Raw genomic sequence first — 17,153 nt, forward strand, 5'->3', positions numbered from 1 at the left:
TGCCCGTGTCGCCCTATGGCGGCCGGCGACGTGTGCCCGTGGGTTGGCGGCGTGGCGCACACGCGCGGAGCGGGGACCGGGAGCGGCGTTGCCGGCGGCATCGCGGCCGCCGGCGGCGGGAGGATGAGGCTGCGGATCTACAAGCGGAAGGTGCTGCTGCTGGCGCTGGCGCTGCTGGGCTGCGCGCTGGTGCTGTGGGGCGGCGGGGGGACGGGCGGGCGGCGGAGGCGGCAGCGGCAGCAGCTGCAGCAGCTCCAGCCGCGGGGCGGCACCGGGGACCCGCCGCGGGTCAGCGAAGCGCCGCGCCGCCCCGACAACGCCTCGGCCGCGGCCTCCGGCGCCGCCCCGACCGCGGGCGCCGAGAACGGGACGCTGAGCCGCCGCTCGCTCGTGTACCGCCTCAACTTCGACCAGCCGCTGCGCAACGCGGGGCGCTTCCCGGCCCGGCCCGGCGGCCCCGACGTGGTGCTGGTGGTGCAGGTGCACGATCGCGCCGAGCACCTGCGGCTGCTGCTCGAGTCGCTGCGGCGCGCGCCGGGCGTGGAGAACGCGCTGCTGGTGCTGAGCCACGACCTGTGGGACGACGAGCTGAACCGGCTGGCGGCCGACGTGGACTTCTGCCCCGTGCTGCAGGTCTTCTTCCCGTTCAGCGTCCAGCTCTACCCGCGCGAGTTCCCCGGCCACGACCCCCGCGACTGTCCCCGCGACGTGGGCAGAGCGGCGGCGCTGCGCCTGGGCTGCATCAACGCCGAGTTCCCCGACTCGTTCGGCCACTACCGCGAGGCGCGGTTCTCGCAGACCAAGCACCACTGGTGGTGGAAGCTGCACTTCGTGTGGGAGCGCGTGCGGGCGCTGCGGGAGCACGACGGGCCCGTGGTGTTCCTGGAGGAGGACCATTACCTGGCGCCCGACTTCTACCACGTGCTGAAGCGGCTGTGGGCGCTGCGGCAGCGCGACTGCCCCGACTGCCAGCTGCTCTCGCTGGGCTCCTACGCGTTGGGCCGAGGCGGCTTCGCCGGCCGCGCCGACAAGGCCGAGGTGAAGACGTGGAAGTCCACGGAGCACAACATGGGCATGGCCTTCGGCAGAGACACCTACCGGCAGCTCATCGAGTGCACGGACGCCTTCTGCACCTACGACGACTACAACTGGGACTGGACGCTGCAGCACTTGACTGTCTCGTGTCTTCCAAAGTTCTGGAAGGTGCTGGTGCCCGAAATCCCCCGCGTGTTCCACACGGGAGACTGCGGGATGCACCACAAGAAGTCGTGCCGGCCGGGCTCACAGAGTGCCAAAATCGACTCCCTGCTGAGCAGCAACCAGCAGTTCCTGTTCCCCGAGACCATGAGCGTCAGCAAAAGGTTCTCCATGGCGCCGCTGTCCCCTCACGTCAAGAACGGGGGCTGGGGGGACATTCGGGACCATGAACTCTGTAAGAGTTACCGCCGCCTCCAGTGAGGAGCACAGTGCAGCCTTCTCCTGTTTGAACTGCCCCGTCCCTTTTACAGACGCACACACACGTGTGTCGAGAGAAAAACAAACTAAAACCGAGCATTTATGAGTTGGTTTCTGCTTTAATATGAATAAACGTTCATGTCAAAGGTGTCCCAGAACGTTCATCTGTCGTGTGCGGAGCTCAGCAGCCGGGCTGCAGGAGCAGCATGGATGGCTGCTGTGTGCTGTGCTCCGTGCTGTGCTCAGCTGCAGGAGGATGAGGAGGAGGAAGCTCTGCTGGAAGCACACACTGCGGTGCTCACTGTTCACCTCGGCTCCTTGTTCTGCACCACGTCCCGTGTGCTGCATTGCCTCCCTGCGACCCGCGGTGCCGGGCGGTCGGCCGCGTGTTGGTGAATATATGAAGGATAAAAGAAATCATTGTTTTTACTACGATGTAGATAAATATATACAGGTTTTTTAGTTCCGCCAAAATAAAATTCAGTTGTTTTGTAATGCTGGAGTTGTTCATTATCCCCAAAAGGTGACGGTCCCTTGTGTTGCTGTGGAGCCGGGATACAGGGCGGTGTCCATTGAACTCTGCTGTGGTTTTAATGAGTGGCTGTAATTGAGGTAGAATAGAACAACAGCTGTGTGATGCCCCCAGCTTGCACTGGAGCAAATACAAACGGTGTGAGGTGGGAGCAGTGCTGGGCGATGGAAGGGGCTGAATGGAGGTGGGAGCAGCAGAGCCCTTCGTTAACACTGAGCACTCATCAGTCTGCGTTAAGGTGATGGCACAGCACTGCTGGCAGCAGGGAGGTTGTGTGGGACATGAGCATGGAAGCAAATGAAGCTGTGGGTGAAGGAGGCAGAGGGACTTATGGTACGTCTTATGTTGAGGGAATGTGAAAACTCAACTTCCTTTCTCATGGGATGGGATAGAGCTGGTGTTATGAGACCAGTGACAAGAGCTCCCTGTGCACAGGGTCATGGGCAGCGCTGCCCTTCTGCTTTAGGCTGTGAGTGTGTCACCTACGTGCTCCTTCCAGAGCAAGCCAAGCTCTGTGAAACAGTCCAAATAATACAAACTGTTCACTCTGCACGTGCCATGATTAACTGCGTTTCTGTTACGGGTAATTTGAGTGCCAAGACTTTGTATGAGCTGTGGTACTGGCTCCATTTCACAGTGCCACGGTCAGGGCTGATGCTGAGAACAGCAGTGCAGGCTGTGTTGGCTCATCCCATCCCTCCACTGTGGGCTCCCCTCTCCTGCACAGCCCCCACCCCCAGGGCTGCCGTCCCTATGGACTTGTGCTGCACCGTGGGGGTGATTCCAGAGCAGCTGTGAACCACGTCCCATTTCACTGCGTTCTGAGAGCTGTGGTCTCGTTCGACTCAAAAAGCAGAAGCGGTCAGAACAGGAATTGAAAGTTTACTGCAGATTTGTTCTCCTGGTTATTGCACTTCGGGGAGGAGGAGCCTGCAGCGTGCTGCACTCACAGCACATCTCATCTGGATGAAGGGAATCAGCTCCAGACGTCGCCTGCGCTGAGCGGACAGCCACAAGACAGCATGGTTTTATTGTACGGTTGTGTTTGTTCAGCTGACAGACGGGGCTGTGCTTGGATGCTGCATCGCTGAAAACATGTACTAGGACGGAATATGCGGTATAAATGCTAATTATTTCTAGGAGACTAATTAGAACTTCTCCGTGTAATTAGGAATTTCATTTGATTGCTAGAACTCGGCGGCTGCCTAATCCTGCAGTTATCACAAAATGAAGGGTTTGAGCAAATGATGAACACTGTTCATTTCTAGGTGGACTAAACACAGCGGCTCCTGAGGGAGCCATTAGGAGGAGGATATACAACTACTCTGTGTAATTTGGCAACACATTAAGAAAGTTACATAAACAATAAAGAGGCACCGTCTTCCAGGAGCGCGGAGCTTCAGCTGCATCGTTCCTGTCCGCAAAATTATTTCAACCCATACGTATGATTAAAGGAAACTTAGACCTATTACCTTCAGAAAGTATTAATGGCTGAAGTATTCTTCGTCTGACAGATTAAAGTTTCAGAAAGAACCCAGTTCTGCTTTCAGCCCTGCAGCCACACAAACCAGAGTCAAACAAGAGGAGGAAACGCTGGCGTGGCCCCTTAGTCCAGTTCATACAGCACGGAGTTCTGGAAGGCAATGCTGCAGTGTGTGCTGTGGTCTGCAATGCTCTGCACGCTCCCATCCGCACCCACCTCCTGCAGGAGTGGGGATGCAGCTGTGCTCCCTGCCCCCCCCTCCAGCCCCAGCCCTTCGAATGCCTCATCTAAAGCTTGTTCTTTTCCCCCGGGTTTGCCAGGAAGTGCTGCACCGGTGTCAGAAGGTTCCTGCTGCAAACAATGCTGTGAACCTCCATCCACTTCTCCTATTGTTTCAGCTGTTACAGAAGATGTGGCAGCTCGCTGTGTTTCTGCAGGCTGTCCCTCAGCCGTGGCACTGGCAGCACGCTCTGGCTCTGGCTCTGGCTCTACTTGGAGTTGGTCCCCGTTGTTCTTCACATCAGAGTCTCCTCCTGAGCTGCTCGCTGCTTGTTTGGTTTCATCACGTTCAGAACAGGCTGCTTCCTGCTCCTGGGGAGAAAATACATTCATTGTTTAATATCTGAAGCTGACCAGGCAGCCCGTGCTGCTGTGAACTTTCTCCCCCCAGGAAGCAGTCAGTGTGGTGCAGAGGTTTTCCTGATCCCGTGCAGTGGGAATGAGGGGCCGGGAGGCTCCTCACTTCCTCAGGGTTTCCTCTGCAGTAGGAAACGCTGCTGGGCAGCTTCCACGTGGTCATGGCTTATAATGCAATTAACAGAGTGGAAAAAGGCCAGCCACCATGCCCAGGGGTGACAACATCAGCCAAAGGAGCTGAACCCCCACTGCCAGGAGCAGGTTTGAACCTCACAGTGAGGGACACGACTGTCTTGTTGTCTGAGAACATGGGGACTGGCAACAGGCTGCATTTCTCCATTGGCCTCAGTGAGTTCATCGAGGAATTGCTCTGTTTGCCTCAGGAGAGGGTGAGATGTGCCACCTGCTGCACCGCCTGCATCACAGCCTCCCTGACCACAGAGCCGTGGCTCACTCTGGTAAGAACCAAAAGAACTACTTTTATGAGTCTGAGACCCAATTCTTCACAAACAAGATTCTCCAGGTTTTCACTGTCCTTGTGATAAGGCAGAGCACAAAACACTGGCAGCAACAGAGCGCACTCTGCCCATCCTAAGGAGCCCTTTGTGTTCTAGTTGAGCTTCCTGCCCAGGTCCCTGAGATAAGCCCAGCTCTGCTTACCAGGCTCCACCCCAACCTCTGTACAAAGGAAGGACATGGAGCATTCACTTATTTAGTTCAGTGTTAAGGAAGTCCTGGTTTTGTTCAGAAGACACCTGCCCTGATTTGTTTGCAGGGCGTTGTTGTCACCTGTGTGCACATGGGACTGCTCTAAAGGAGGCACACCAGGTAAATGGTTGGCCACTTTTTCTTTATATATCAGCAAAAGTTAGTGCATGGATCCCACTGTGTATTCCTGCAAGGTGAAAGAACGTCTCCAGTGATCGCATCACAGCTCCCCTCCTTCCCAGTGAAATATAATGAAGCTTCAGTCCCTCAGTGACATTAAATGGCAGAAACATGAACCTCTTCCTACAAACTGACACCAGTGCTTACAAACACACCATACACTATAGTTTTCCGTGCTGCATCAAGACAGCAGTTTCAGTTGAGCTGACGCTCTTCAGCTCAAGTACAGAGATCAGTCAGCAGCACACAGTGCTGCCAGAGCTCCTTACCTTCAGCCTGATCTGACTTCTGTCCTCAGACACATCGAGCACCTCAATTAACGGCTGAGCTTCCAGGTCCGACTGCGTGCACGAGGAGGGGCACAGAACAGTGTCTAGGAATCCATCAACGTTTTCTTCACTGACAAACAACCTCTCCTAAAAGAAAAGAAAGAACAGCTTATGTTCATTCTGTCCCATGTTTCAGAGGTGTTGGAGCAAGAAACACATGTGGAACAACACCGGGAGCCCAATTCACATAGCAGCAGTCCCAGCACTCACTTGTGGATATGGATTCTGCACTAAGCTCCTCTCGATTACAAATACAAAGGAAAGCAACATGTTTTCTCTCTTTGGATACACGACTCTCATACAGATCTGAGGAACAATTCACAGCAATGCGGTTCTGCTGTCCTCACCTGTCCTACCACCAGGGATTTGTTTCAGCTTCTTGCTTCAGTTAAACACCAACACCTTGGGCATTCAGACCTGAAGCCACAGCCATGAAACATGCATGACGGTTTCCCTTTCATATGCACCTGAGAAGGCTCCTCAGGTCTCCCCTTAGGCACGAGCCAAGAGCAGCTGGGAGAAGCAGAGAGGTGCCCAGGGCTCACACAGGGTAGGGCAGGTCCTGAGGCTGTCAGCTGCTGTTCAGCAGCAGCTCAAAACACGCTGCCACAGGTTTGAAGATTTCAATCACCTGCCATTAACAAACAGCCCTAAAACACATCCTGGAGGAGCAGTTTCCTAAGAGTGATGGAGCCCAGAGCTCCTATTAAGGCTGTGGGTAGACAGACCTCAGTCTGCACAGCAAAACCAGTCCGACCCAGAGGGCTGCATGGGGCAACCACCTTTCCATTCAACACTGAATACTTGAGTTGGAGACAGGAGGAATAAGTAGCAAGGCTTCTGCTGTCACTCATATCCAGAACGTCTCGTTCTGTCATCCCCAGTCATCAGCCCAATGGAGGTTACATCCAATTAGCACCACCACCTCCAGACTGAGCAACAAAGAGGTGCTTCTGTGCAGTTTTGCCCCCTGCAGATGCAGCCTTATGCACACTCAGATGCTGCACAGTTTCTAAGCTCCAACACTTAACTGTCACCTTAACCACAAAAAATCTGTGTGGGAAAAATAAAACAGCTCCCTATTACTTTTACTATTTAGTGTAGGAACCGCCACAACATAGAAACTTCTGCAGAGCCTCAACACAACAGGCTCAGCGTATAGAGGAGGACAAGAAATAACCGCTCATGCTGATGCTTGCACCATTCTGTCTCGCTGCTCCAGGTCCTGTACCAGCTCTGTGCTGAACTCCCACAGCCCTGCACTTACACCTCAAGGAAGTACCCAAAGCCTGAAGGCCAGCAGCCTGGAAGGAATCAAAGCAGCAGGTGCTGTTGGCACAAGCAGTGCCATTTGTTACCAATACAATGACTGTCATTAGTGTGATCAGACAACCAGCAACTGTAATTCAAACTCTGCGTTCACAGCGAGCATATGCCGAGCCATTTCTACTCCTGCAGATGTTATCAAGGCACAGATTTGGCAAGAAGTGATTCAGCAACGTATTTAAAAACCTGTTTGCTCTGGCCTGTAAACACAGCAGCAAAGGACGAGCCTCCACGGATGTTTTCAATGACCCTATAGAGAAATTACTGCATCTTAAACTGTTTGTTTTCTGATATCGATGATACTGTCGTAGCAGCTCAGAACTGCATTTGCTCTTTCCTGTGGCTTTCAGCCGTGCCGTCGCACAGCTGCACTCTGAGCCCTCTGCTCTGCACTGCATCCTCCAGACCCTGACGCAGGCTGCAAGGGTTTTAAAAGCGGGGCAGGCCTCAGGCTCACAGCATCCAGGCATCTTCTGTGGGGAGAGGCTGGTCCCTGGAGCACATACCTGGACCCACAGGCCCCTCCATCTGTAGGGTCCCACTGGCGGAGCTTTGAGGCTCTCAGTTCTGGGGATGGAGGTGCTGAACTGGAGGCTCAGGGCTGGAAACTTCTGTAAGGTTTTAATGACTGCAAAGATCCAACAGCTCAAAAAGTGTCTCCATGGGCTTCATCAGTAGGTTAATGTTTCCCGACACAACCACTCTGTGTAAGAACATTATTCCCATAATGCAGCTACCAACTCAAAGTTCATCAGACATTTGTTTGCTTTGGAGCAGAAGCGAACTATCATTTGAACAGTTTGGAAAGAGGTTACTTGGGGAAAAAAGCCAAACAAACAACAGCGACTTTGTTCTGTTCTCCTTTTCCAACCTGGTCTCCCAAAAACCTCCTTAGGGGTCCTCAAGTGCTGAGCCCAAAATTAAGTGAACCAAACCCAAACTTCTGCAAACTTTAAACACAACAGGCTCATTTTCTAGCACCATTTTCTAAGATGATGCCATCTAAGAGGTGCCCCGAACCAAGGGACACCAACTCTGTTTAGCAGTTTTGTGACTGAAAATGGTAACACCGATTGAATGTTAAAAGAAAACATCCAACAGCTCAGAACAGCTCGGAACCGGAGGCAGAACGTAGGTGCAGTAAAGGCAGCAGGGCTGCATCCAAGCTCACAGCTGTGATCCAGCACTGCTGGCTGGATGTGCTGGCACCCCACAGGAGCACGCTGCAGCAGCAGCTCCATTCCCCAGCTCAGAGCTCTTCCTGATCAGCAGAGCCTGCAAAGGTTTCTTGCACTCCAACAACTCTGCAGGCTGTGCACTCGGTTGCCCCTCAAACCAACACTGTTTCTCCACCAGAGACCTATGTCTGAGATTGCTGAACACAAGGAAAGCTGAGCAGGGGAGCGGGCCCAGCCACAGCGCCTGGACATAGTCCAGAGGTTGGACACGTGGCAGCAACCAGAGGTTACAGTGCTTCAGCATTATCTAAGGGCTCCTAACAAAGGGAAAAACAGCAAGAGCTTTGACAGGGTCTCACTGGGCTCTGGTGGGCAGGCCAAGCAGAAATACCACACTGTGTTCAGTAACGCACCCATCAAACACTTCCCCATGAAGACATCGGCATCCCCACAGCAGCGAAGCAAAGCTTTGTGTCACTGCACAATTCCCTTTCAGACACCTGTGTTAAGTAACGCTCACAACACTTCTTTCCTGAGCAAAGACATCACACAGTAATGAAAAAACGAGTTTCTTTGGTTGCACTGATGGCAGGTGAGGGAAATGAATGGCACACACAAATGCCGATGGGCTGCAATAGTGAGCCAGAGTGGAGCTGCTGAATATCCTGGCTTGAATTTCTGTTCAGAATCAAACAGGAGAGCAAACACAACACAGCAGCACTCTACAAAGACATGTTTTCAGTAATTTCCCAACGCCAGCTCTGCTGTCAACTGGGACGTTCCAGAACATGCTGTTCTCAGAAACTTTGCCTGGCAGGCTCACAAACGTTATTGATGGGTATTCAGCTTCAGCTATTCTTTTTCATTATGTATTTCACAGGCTCTGTTGTCTTAAAATGAAGGCGTTCTCTGGTGGAGGGGTTTCCTCAGTGTGGGCTCTTAGGATTCAGATACTCTCTCCTGGAAAAAAGATGGGCAGAAGATGAACACACTGAGGTCTGCACCGGAGCATAACAGCCTGCGACAAACAGAAACATCTGAGCCCCCAAAATATCAATCCAAGTCCAAGGTTACGAAATGTCTATTTTTTCATAGGATTTCCGCTCACCATGGTTTGGCCAAGGGGTGAAACTACTCTGAAAGAGAAAGAAGCAATGGCTGCAACTGCTGATCAGAGAGGTACGGCTCAGGGCTGGCAGAGAGCGATCCATTGTGCAGCAAAGTGGGAACATTGGTGACGTTAAGAGCTATCAAATGAAGGAGTCTTTGCAGCGACACATCTGAGGTCTGGGGGGCGGAGGACTGTTGTGCTGCAGAGGTTTGCTGAAAATAAGCACTTGCTTTAGCTGCGGTGGGAATCCAGACTGCTCAGCATCTATGGAAACTGAGCTCTAAATATACCATCTTTCAGCACAGCCATTCAAGAGGCTCTGCCTTTACAAAAGGAAACCCAGTCCTTGAAGTTCTGCTTCAAGAGCGCTGTTCTAAGCGGAGCACGACTCGTTCTTCTTCCATTATCTGCATCAGTCCAATTTCTAAGGAGAAAAGAGGCCATTGTGGTAAAGGAACTTCAGAAGCAGGCGAGGCAGAGCTGTGCAATTACCAGCACAGCTATCAGTGTGTTGATCTGGGCAGAGGCACGCAGGCGATAAAAGTGAAGCAACGTGCTGCAATACATCGCAGCCTGGGGATGGGGCTCTGAAGACACACATTCCGCTCATGCAGCGAGCAATTATCCCAGTGCATTTTGCTGGCTGTTTGGTGAGTTAATGGGAGGCAATTACACGGGCAGCATCACAGGGGACTGGAACAGCCAGCGGCGAGCTAGGCACGTTCCTGCATCACTCACCCAGCAAGGAACCTGCTCCCAAGCCCTTGTCTCCCATAAGAAGCAGCTTCCAAGAAGATTTCAGGATGGGCATTTCCTGTCCATACACAACACCGGGCTCTTTGTTTGCTGTCCCCCAGCTCTGAGGCTGTGGGAGAAGAGACTACAAACAGCAGACGGCAGCACAACCTGGAGGTAAAGGATAACATGTTGCTCACCCAGGCCACCAAAAGCCACCTAACGCCGTTCAGCAGGGCACTGTGCTGAGCTTATCCCTCAAGTACTCTCCTCTGTGACCGATGCAGATCCCAGTGCAGAAAACTTAGCTCTGATTTACAAGAATAGATCCAAAGGAGAAAAATAACAGAGATTACAGCAGACAAATTGAGGAAGACCAACATTAGTAGAGGAGAAGCTACCACAGACTGATCATTAATGGACAGAAGACAGGATATAAGAGCAGCTCTAATTAAATATTAATTTTTCTCACTTCTCTCAGTGAACGCAGCTATCTGTGCTGGCACAGGCACTGCTGGGAAATAGCACCGTTCGGAACAAAAGCAAACAGAACAAATGGCTTCAGATTATTCCAACCGCTTCCATTTGCTGCCCTGGATCCAGAAGGGCTGCACCACTGAAGAAATCCATCTTTTTTACTCTGTTACATAAATGAATGGCTGGGAGGCCTGCGACTAATTCCAGGTCTCCTCCTCCTCCTTCTCCATCCTGAACATTTGCAGTGTATGATAAACTCAGAACATTTAAAGATTTGTGGGTTTCATCACAAAAAAAAAGGTGGTGTTGATCAAAAATTCCATTACTGAGAAGCACTTGAACACCCTTCCCTGGAAAGACGCTCCCCCCATCATAATGACGCACACATCAGGTATCCTAACCACAGGGATGAGATCAAAGCATACAAACACATCCATCAGCCACAGCACCACACACTGCAGCACAATTTCCTGCCCCCAAATTGAATTTTCAGCAAGAACCCTGCAAAGAGTCACAGGAAGCTGCGCTCTGCGCCCTTCAAATGCAGGATTTTGCTATAACCGTTTAAAACAATGAATGCTAATGAATGAGCATCAATCACAGCAGTGTCACTGCGTGCTCACCCCATCATCATTTCTGCTGATGTCCCTGGAGAACTGCAGCAGACTGTCAGGTAATCCAGGACTAAGATTGCGAGATGTATGTTTAGGCCTGTCTGCTATGCGCCAATGAGTGAGCAGACTGACATGCATCACGGCACGCCATGCAAGAGATGGATATATGAAAAAGCAGTCAGAATGCCTCTAGTTGCCATTCATCCCATTCTTATCCATACAGAACATAAGCAGCAGTTGGCACAAGAGCTTCCTGGGTGCAACCTGACACTGCTTCAGCACCCAGGGCCAAACACTTTGTGCTCCCAACTGTACAGACTTGCAGGCTCCTGCTCTGCTACAAGTAGAGGAATTGCACTGTAAGCAGTTCAGTGCAGGTGGTTCTCAATAAATCCATCCGCTTTGATACCCAGCTGATCAGCTCCTCCTTGCAGGAAGCTCACAGGAAAGGAATGCAGCCTGCTGGATGGGGAATCAACAGGAAGATTCAGCAGCACATATACTAATGGATAAGTGTATCTCCCTCAGAGCCACACAGTGTGCTCTAATTGGAGGAACTGAGCAATTAAGGCTCAGCACTGTGGTTACTATTGGACTGTTGCTGTGAGAAGCAGCTGGTGAACTTGGCAGTGTTGGCGAACACACGTGGGTAAGGTTAAGGATGAAGGCCGGGCCCTTTGCACTTGGATCAGCACTTCCTTTAGAAAAACCCCTCAGCTCTGGAGGCAGAAGTCACTGCAGCCCCAAGGACGGAGCTATCAGCTCCACAACACGACCTTCGTTCCGCTCACACGATACCAGCACTAATTATGTTGTTCGTCACGCTGACGTCTGCAACCAGCCCTGCAAGCGATAACCCAAGAGATATCACACACACGGGGCTGCGATGTGGGGAGAGCACAGCAGCCCCTAGAAGCTGTTACCTGCAGAGCAGAGGCGTCAGAGCCGAAGCAGTACTTGTCCCAAAGCCCGGTGCTCTCCGTGGCCTTGGCAAGCAGGATGGCAGCGTTGTGGGCGCCCACGCTGACGCTGGTCTCGGGGGCAGCCAGTCTGTTGGCGGTGGGGAACTGCAGGATGAGGCCGTAGGTGACAGCACCGCTGGAGAAGCGGACGCTGTAGCGGTTGTTGGCCACGTCCCCGCTGAGGCTGTGGGGCTGGATGCCGGGCACCAGCAGGAGCAGGGTGAGGGAGGCCTCGTCCTGCCGGCACTGGAACGGAGGGCACGAGGCAGCGGCGGGACCGGAGTCACCCCCGGCCCGGGGATGAGCCATGGGGTCGGGGCCGCTCTCGGGCGGGCACGGAGAGGGGGCTCCGGCGGGAGGAAGCGGCTCGGAGCCGGAGCTCGGAGCGGGGGAAGCGGCTCCAGGCTCGGGGCCGGCGCTCGGGGAAGCGGCCTCGGAGCGGGGCGGCGGGGGGGAAACGGCCGGCGGCTCCTCGGGGAGATCCGGGCCGGGCCGGGGCTCTTCCCGCAGCCCCTCAGCGGGCTCCCCGGGCGGCGGCACCACGGGCAGCGTGACCAGCAGCTGCCGCTTGGCCTTGTCGAACACGGCGCGGCCCGCGCTCTCGTCCACGCGGTACGGGAGGCGGAGCCGCAGCCGGTAGGCGGGACGGAGCGAGTCGAGCCGCAGCTCCCGCGGGCGGACCTCCAGCTCGGCCTGCGCGGCGGAGCGGAGCAGCGGCAGCTCCACCGTCACCACCAGCTCCCGGGGCACCGGGCCGGGCGCCGAGTCGCGGGCGCAGCGGTAATCCTGCAGGTCCACGTAGGAGCGGTGCCGGAGGCTCCAGCGCGGGGTGGTGGGGCCGGGCGGCGGAGCGCTGGGAACGGGAGCCGGCGGGGGAGCGGCGGGAGGAGGGACGGGAGGAGGAGCGGGAGGAGGGGGCAGCGGCGGCAGCAGCGGGTCGGTGTCGGTGCCGGTGTCGGTGTCGGCTGGCGGCCGCGGGGCAGCGCCCGGCAGCGGGGAGCGGATGACGGGAGCCTGCGGGACGCCCTTGTAGCGGGTGCCGCGCAGCACCGAGGCGTTGCTGCGGTCGAGCTGCGCGGAGAATTGTCCGTCCACCGCATCCAGCGCCGCGTCGCTGAGCAGCCGGCGGAACCGGGCGCTGCGGGCGGCCAGGCGGAGCGCGGCGGGGTGGAAAACCACGTCGTACAGCACGCAGCGGCGGCCGGGCCGGCACAGCTCCTCGCGGCCCGGAGCCAGGCTGTGCGGCAGCTCCCAGCGATGCCCGCCCGGCTCGGGGCGGACCCGCGGCGGGGCGATGTGCGGGTTACTGCACACGTTAATGTAGCAGCGGCGGGAGCCGGCCTGGCTGGTGCGCAGCACGTAACCCGGCGTCGGGTGGATGAAGCGCAGCTCCACGCCGCGCTGCCGCTCCAGGGCCGTCACCTCCTGCTCGTACAGCCGCCGCTGCTCCGGGTCGTTCAGCTCGGCCGCGTACTCGGCGAACAGCTCCCGGAAGCGCTGATCGCGGAACGCCCGCTGCAGCCGCTGCAGCTCCTCGGGGCTCAGCTCCAGCTCCTCCAGCCGGCACCGACCCGCCATGGCCGGTCAGTGTGGAGACGGCGAAACGAAACGGCCGTTCCGCTCCGACCGAGCGCGTTGCTACGGCGACGCTAAACAAGATGGCGGCCACCGGGCTCCGTTGCTATAGTGACGCTAAACAAGATGGCGCCGCCAAGCAAGATGGCGGCCCAATACACTGCCCAGGCCGCTCCAGGCGCTGCAGGCCGTACCCCGAGCAGCAGTCGGCACTGCCGCATCCCGATGATCCCCAATGAGTTTCAGAACACCTCAGCCCTGTTCCCTTACTGCTCCCCCCGGCTGTGTATCACTATTAGCCAGCACTAATCAGCCCCTCACAAACCTGCCTCAAGCCCTTCCTGCCCCCACACAAATCCCAGCCCGCACTCACATTGCTGTGGTGCAGATAACAAGCCCTCGGTTCTGCTCAGCACAGCGAAAAACAGTTCTCTTCCTTTCTAAACAATAACTATTTCCTATGCACGCCCTCACTTCCTATGCACTTTCCCTTGTGTTGTGGAAATTAATCTCCATTGGCTCCATTTTATCTAAACACAGCACATTTTTGTGTAAAAGTTTATTATTTCCGTACAAAATAAGCCCGGCTTTGCCATTTATTATGAACAGCCTGCAATACATCATCAAATCAATCCATCTAAACAATGCTATGGTTGGCCTCACAAAGGCTCCGTCTCTTTTTGCAGTCTTGTAGGGAGTCAGAGCCCCTGAAGCTTGCTGAAAATACCAGACAAAAGCAAGGTTTAGTTAGAAAGAAATGCCAAGACGTACCACATTATTCTATTTTGCCATCCACGAAAGACTTCATCATGTTTTGATCTACCTAAAGACCTAAAGCATCTCATGGTACAATTATTTTCTGTATTCAAGTGAAGATTACACACATCTCTTTTATCCACTCCCTAATGTGGAAGATTATACACTGCAGTGTGACAAAAAGCTGCTGCAGCAAGACACCAAATTGAATCAGAGCATCATTGGAGCAGCCTTTTGAGTTTGATTGTAATCACAAATAGGACCAAAAATCATTCCTAAGTGTGATGAACCCAATGCAACAAGTAAAATGTTCAGAAACAAATCCGTTTCCCAACTGGGTCTCAGTTGCTGAAAGTAATATAATACAATCTATGTTTCCGTTTACTTTTGGATCATGTTTCTCATCACTGTTTCCTGACCATATCTTCTGAATGTCTCGTTTTAGGTCTAGGCTTCAGACTTCCTTACACTGCGTAAGTGCAAAGCTAATTCTGTTAACTGCTGAACATTCATTCTGGTTATATAATTGCTTTTCTGATAACTAGAAAGTCAGCAAATGAAATGAATATATATTTACCTGTCTTCAACTGTCTTGTTGGAGGGGTAGAATACCTTGAATGAAAACCCACTCCTTGGGAAGGAACCCTGTGAAGAAAAATACACCACAGTTATGTAAGTACAGATGGTAAGAGACAAACCCATATATAACTGCATTCCCTTTGGCAACTGACCCATCATTAATTTTCCTAATATCTTAATAAAGCTATTTATGAATTCAAGGTTCTTTGTACAAGTTTTATTCTGTAAAGCGTAAGGAAATCTTACGGGATTTATGCAGAGACAGTCAGTGTTGGTGACAGTGAAGGGATCGTATTTATCCGCAATGACGAGCATATCTGGCACAGGATACACCCTCAGGGCATAGTCGTAGGCCCAGTACACAGGGCTGACATAGAGCGGAAGCGGTGTCAGGTGTCCTTGTGATAATATGGTCTTTACAAACTGCAAGATAAACACAGAGAGTTCATCTGAACCACATGCCATCAGTCACACTCATTCCTACTAACGTCCTGCCAATAGAGAAGTTTTGAACCTGGGCATATGTCTCATGCATCTCACTCCCTCTGATCAGTGGGGATTTGCATAGCAAGCAGTGATTCCACAACAGCTAGCTACTCATTTGTTTTCTTTTTTAAGTGCAAAATCTGCTCATCTGTTTCTCCAGCCCAGGAGGTACCAGCACTGCTATAGATTTTCTGCAAGTGTTTGATCATGGTTCATTCTTTTATTCCTCAGGGCTTTTCTTGCAACACCAGTTAACCACAAGACCAACACTTCACAGCCTTTACCCCAAAGTTGTGTTTTTGATTCCCAAGTGACACCTGCTGCTGACCAGCTGCCTCCCTTGTAATTCCCATTTTCATCTGGCAGAATCCATGAATCCCTGTATGAGTAAATCAAGGTTTACAGGTGATGGGGAGAAGGAAGAGTTAAGTTTCCAAGTCAAACAAATTAACAAAAACCCAAAACCTATAAAATAAATAGAAACAGACTCCATCCATCACAGCAATGAGTCAGTGCTGTCTAGATCCTTCTCATTCAATTATATCAGTAAGTCTCATCAACTGCTGTGCGCTCATTAACCAGAATCAGAGCGCTGTGTCAATGTATCAAAAGCAGGATTAAGACTTCAAGTGAAAAGGCAGATGAAGCAGATGACCTTTTGGAAAAGCGACGTGCTGCTTTACTGCAAATGTCACTGGTTAATGGATCAAATCTTAGAAAGGTAATTTGTATTAAGCTTTGCCTTTAGGAATCAATGTGTTGTGGTACAACGTTTTGTGGTACCACCAGCCAGCTGCTGGGAAGTTCTGAGCTCAAGGACAGCTGCAATGGGACAGTCAGAACAACTCCATGTCCTTAACAAGCATCCTGGTTTCAGTTATCTTGCTATCAAGATATAAATACAAGCAGTACTACGACATGCATAGATCCCTCCTCCCAACTCTTTCAGGACACCTGGTTACTCTAAGAGGTTCACAAACATATGCAGCCCAAATGCAGGCCTGCTGATGATAGACAAGAACGAGAAGTCAAGAACTTAGCAAGAAGTGCTGAACACAACTCACGTGGTTGGGAATGTCCATGCTGCTGCTCGGGAAGCGGACACAGTTCCTGCACATTTTGTTTACCAAATCTTCACGAAAGATAATTATTTCTTGTGTGCAATACTGAATCCTAAATGAGATCAATGAAATTAAATAAAATACAAAGAAACGCTAACAGATGGAAAGACGTATTACAAAGTTAACCCTACTCTAAGACGTGAAAACATGCATTTCAACTAAAACAATACCTCCTCACCTTCCCTTCTTTCCCTCCAGACTGAGAAAAAAGACATTTTTGAGGCTTTTTCTATGTAGTTATTAAGCTCCTAGCAGTAATTGCAAACCGTTTTGCTCAAGATGGTGTCAGCACCAATTTCTTCTTATATTAATGTATTTTTAATGAGTTGCAATTAATCTAAGTGAGGAATTCTCCTGATTTAAAATGTTAAGACCACCACATCTGCACACAAACTAATCACTCAGGTAAAAAGAAGAGAACAAACCAAGATGGAAACTCTCAGTAAGTCAGACTGTTACCTGCAGGGGTTTGTGGTGAAAACTGAAAATGGGACCAGCCGCCTGAATTCCTGAGTGATGTTTTCAGCCAAGGGAGGCCTAAAATTAAATAGCAACACGTGAATCACACCAATCTCTTACTTTCTTTAACCATTTAACTCAAATCTTTTAAATTTAAAAAGTGAAGCAAACTGACCGTGGTAAAACAGAACCAGGACCAGGATCTTCAGGGCCAGGAACAAACACAAACCGACTACTGCAATAAGATAAACACATTGCTTTTATACAACATCATCCAACCATTTGTTAGACACTGCCACAGTTTCACAGATGAACACAAGTAACATATTCCATGGCAGAGCTGACAGTTCCTTCAGGCCTTATGAACAACTTTAATCACATAAGGCACATACCCACCCCGCACTGAAGTGGGAGAACTCTTATGTTTAAGAAATACTGCTCTGGAAGCCCA

General features: G+C 52.1%; 3 protein-coding genes across 4 annotated transcripts in view; 1 reads left to right on the plus strand and 2 right to left on the minus strand.

Moving 5' to 3' along the window:
* Positions 1-1,950, plus strand: MGAT2 (alpha-1,6-mannosyl-glycoprotein 2-beta-N-acetylglucosaminyltransferase). The gene has a single exon (XM_015865920.2). It carries the CDS (start codon positions 16-18, stop codon positions 1,456-1,458), a length of 1,443 nt encoding a protein of 480 aa, XP_015721406.1. The 5' UTR covers positions 1-15; the 3' UTR covers positions 1,459-1,950.
* Positions 1,555-13,846, minus strand: DNAAF2 (dynein axonemal assembly factor 2). Its single transcript, XM_015865917.2, has 3 exons — positions 11,688-13,846; positions 5,264-5,410; positions 1,555-4,061 (listed from the first exon to the last, which is right to left on the minus strand). Exons 1-3 carry the CDS (start codon positions 13,302-13,304, stop codon positions 3,594-3,596), a joined length of 2,232 nt encoding a protein of 743 aa, XP_015721403.1. The 5' UTR covers positions 13,305-13,846; the 3' UTR covers positions 1,555-3,593.
* POLE2 (DNA polymerase epsilon 2, accessory subunit) overlaps positions 13,846-17,153 on the minus strand; it is a 17,681-nt gene continuing 14,373 nt past the window's right edge. Inside the window, exons 14-19 of one of the 2 annotated variants that reach the window (XM_015865918.2) lie at positions 16,878-16,937; positions 16,703-16,780; positions 16,187-16,295; positions 14,883-15,059; positions 14,635-14,702; positions 13,846-14,018 (exon numbers count right to left, since the gene is read on the minus strand). In XM_015865918.2, the coding sequence (XP_015721404.1) occupies positions 14,000-14,018; positions 14,635-14,702; positions 14,883-15,059; positions 16,187-16,295; positions 16,703-16,780; positions 16,878-16,937 (511 nt within the window). In that variant the 3' untranslated portion in view covers positions 13,846-13,999. The remainder of the gene's footprint in view (positions 14,019-14,634; positions 14,703-14,882; positions 15,060-16,186; positions 16,296-16,702; positions 16,781-16,877; positions 16,938-17,153) is intronic. The other variant, XM_015865919.2, reaches the window with a different exon arrangement.

This window comes from Coturnix japonica, chromosome 5 (assembly GCF_001577835.2).
Source record: "Coturnix japonica isolate 7356 chromosome 5, Coturnix japonica 2.1, whole genome shotgun sequence".
NCBI classification, from domain to species: Eukaryota; Metazoa; Chordata; class Aves; order Galliformes; family Phasianidae; genus Coturnix; species Coturnix japonica.

What these genes read in the sequence shown, in the direction of transcription:
- MGAT2 (XM_015865920.2), top strand. Translation starts at nt 16, where the DNA reads ATGGCGGCCGGCGACGTGTGCCCGTGGGTTGGCGGCGTGGCGCACACG.
- DNAAF2 (XM_015865917.2), bottom strand. Translation starts at nt 13,304, where the DNA reads ATGGCGGGTCGGTGCCGGCTGGAGGAGCTGGAGCTGAGCCCCGAGGAG. An exon ending in CTGACGCCTCTGCTCTGCAG is followed by an intron (nt 5,411 to 11,687) that starts GTAACAGCTTCT and finishes CTTTTCTTTTAG; the next exon opens with GAGAGGTTGTTTGTCAGTGA. An exon ending in GAAGTCAGATCAGGCTGAAG is followed by an intron (nt 4,062 to 5,263) that starts GTAAGGAGCTCT and finishes TTTTCTCCCCAG; the next exon opens with GAGCAGGAAGCAGCCTGTTC.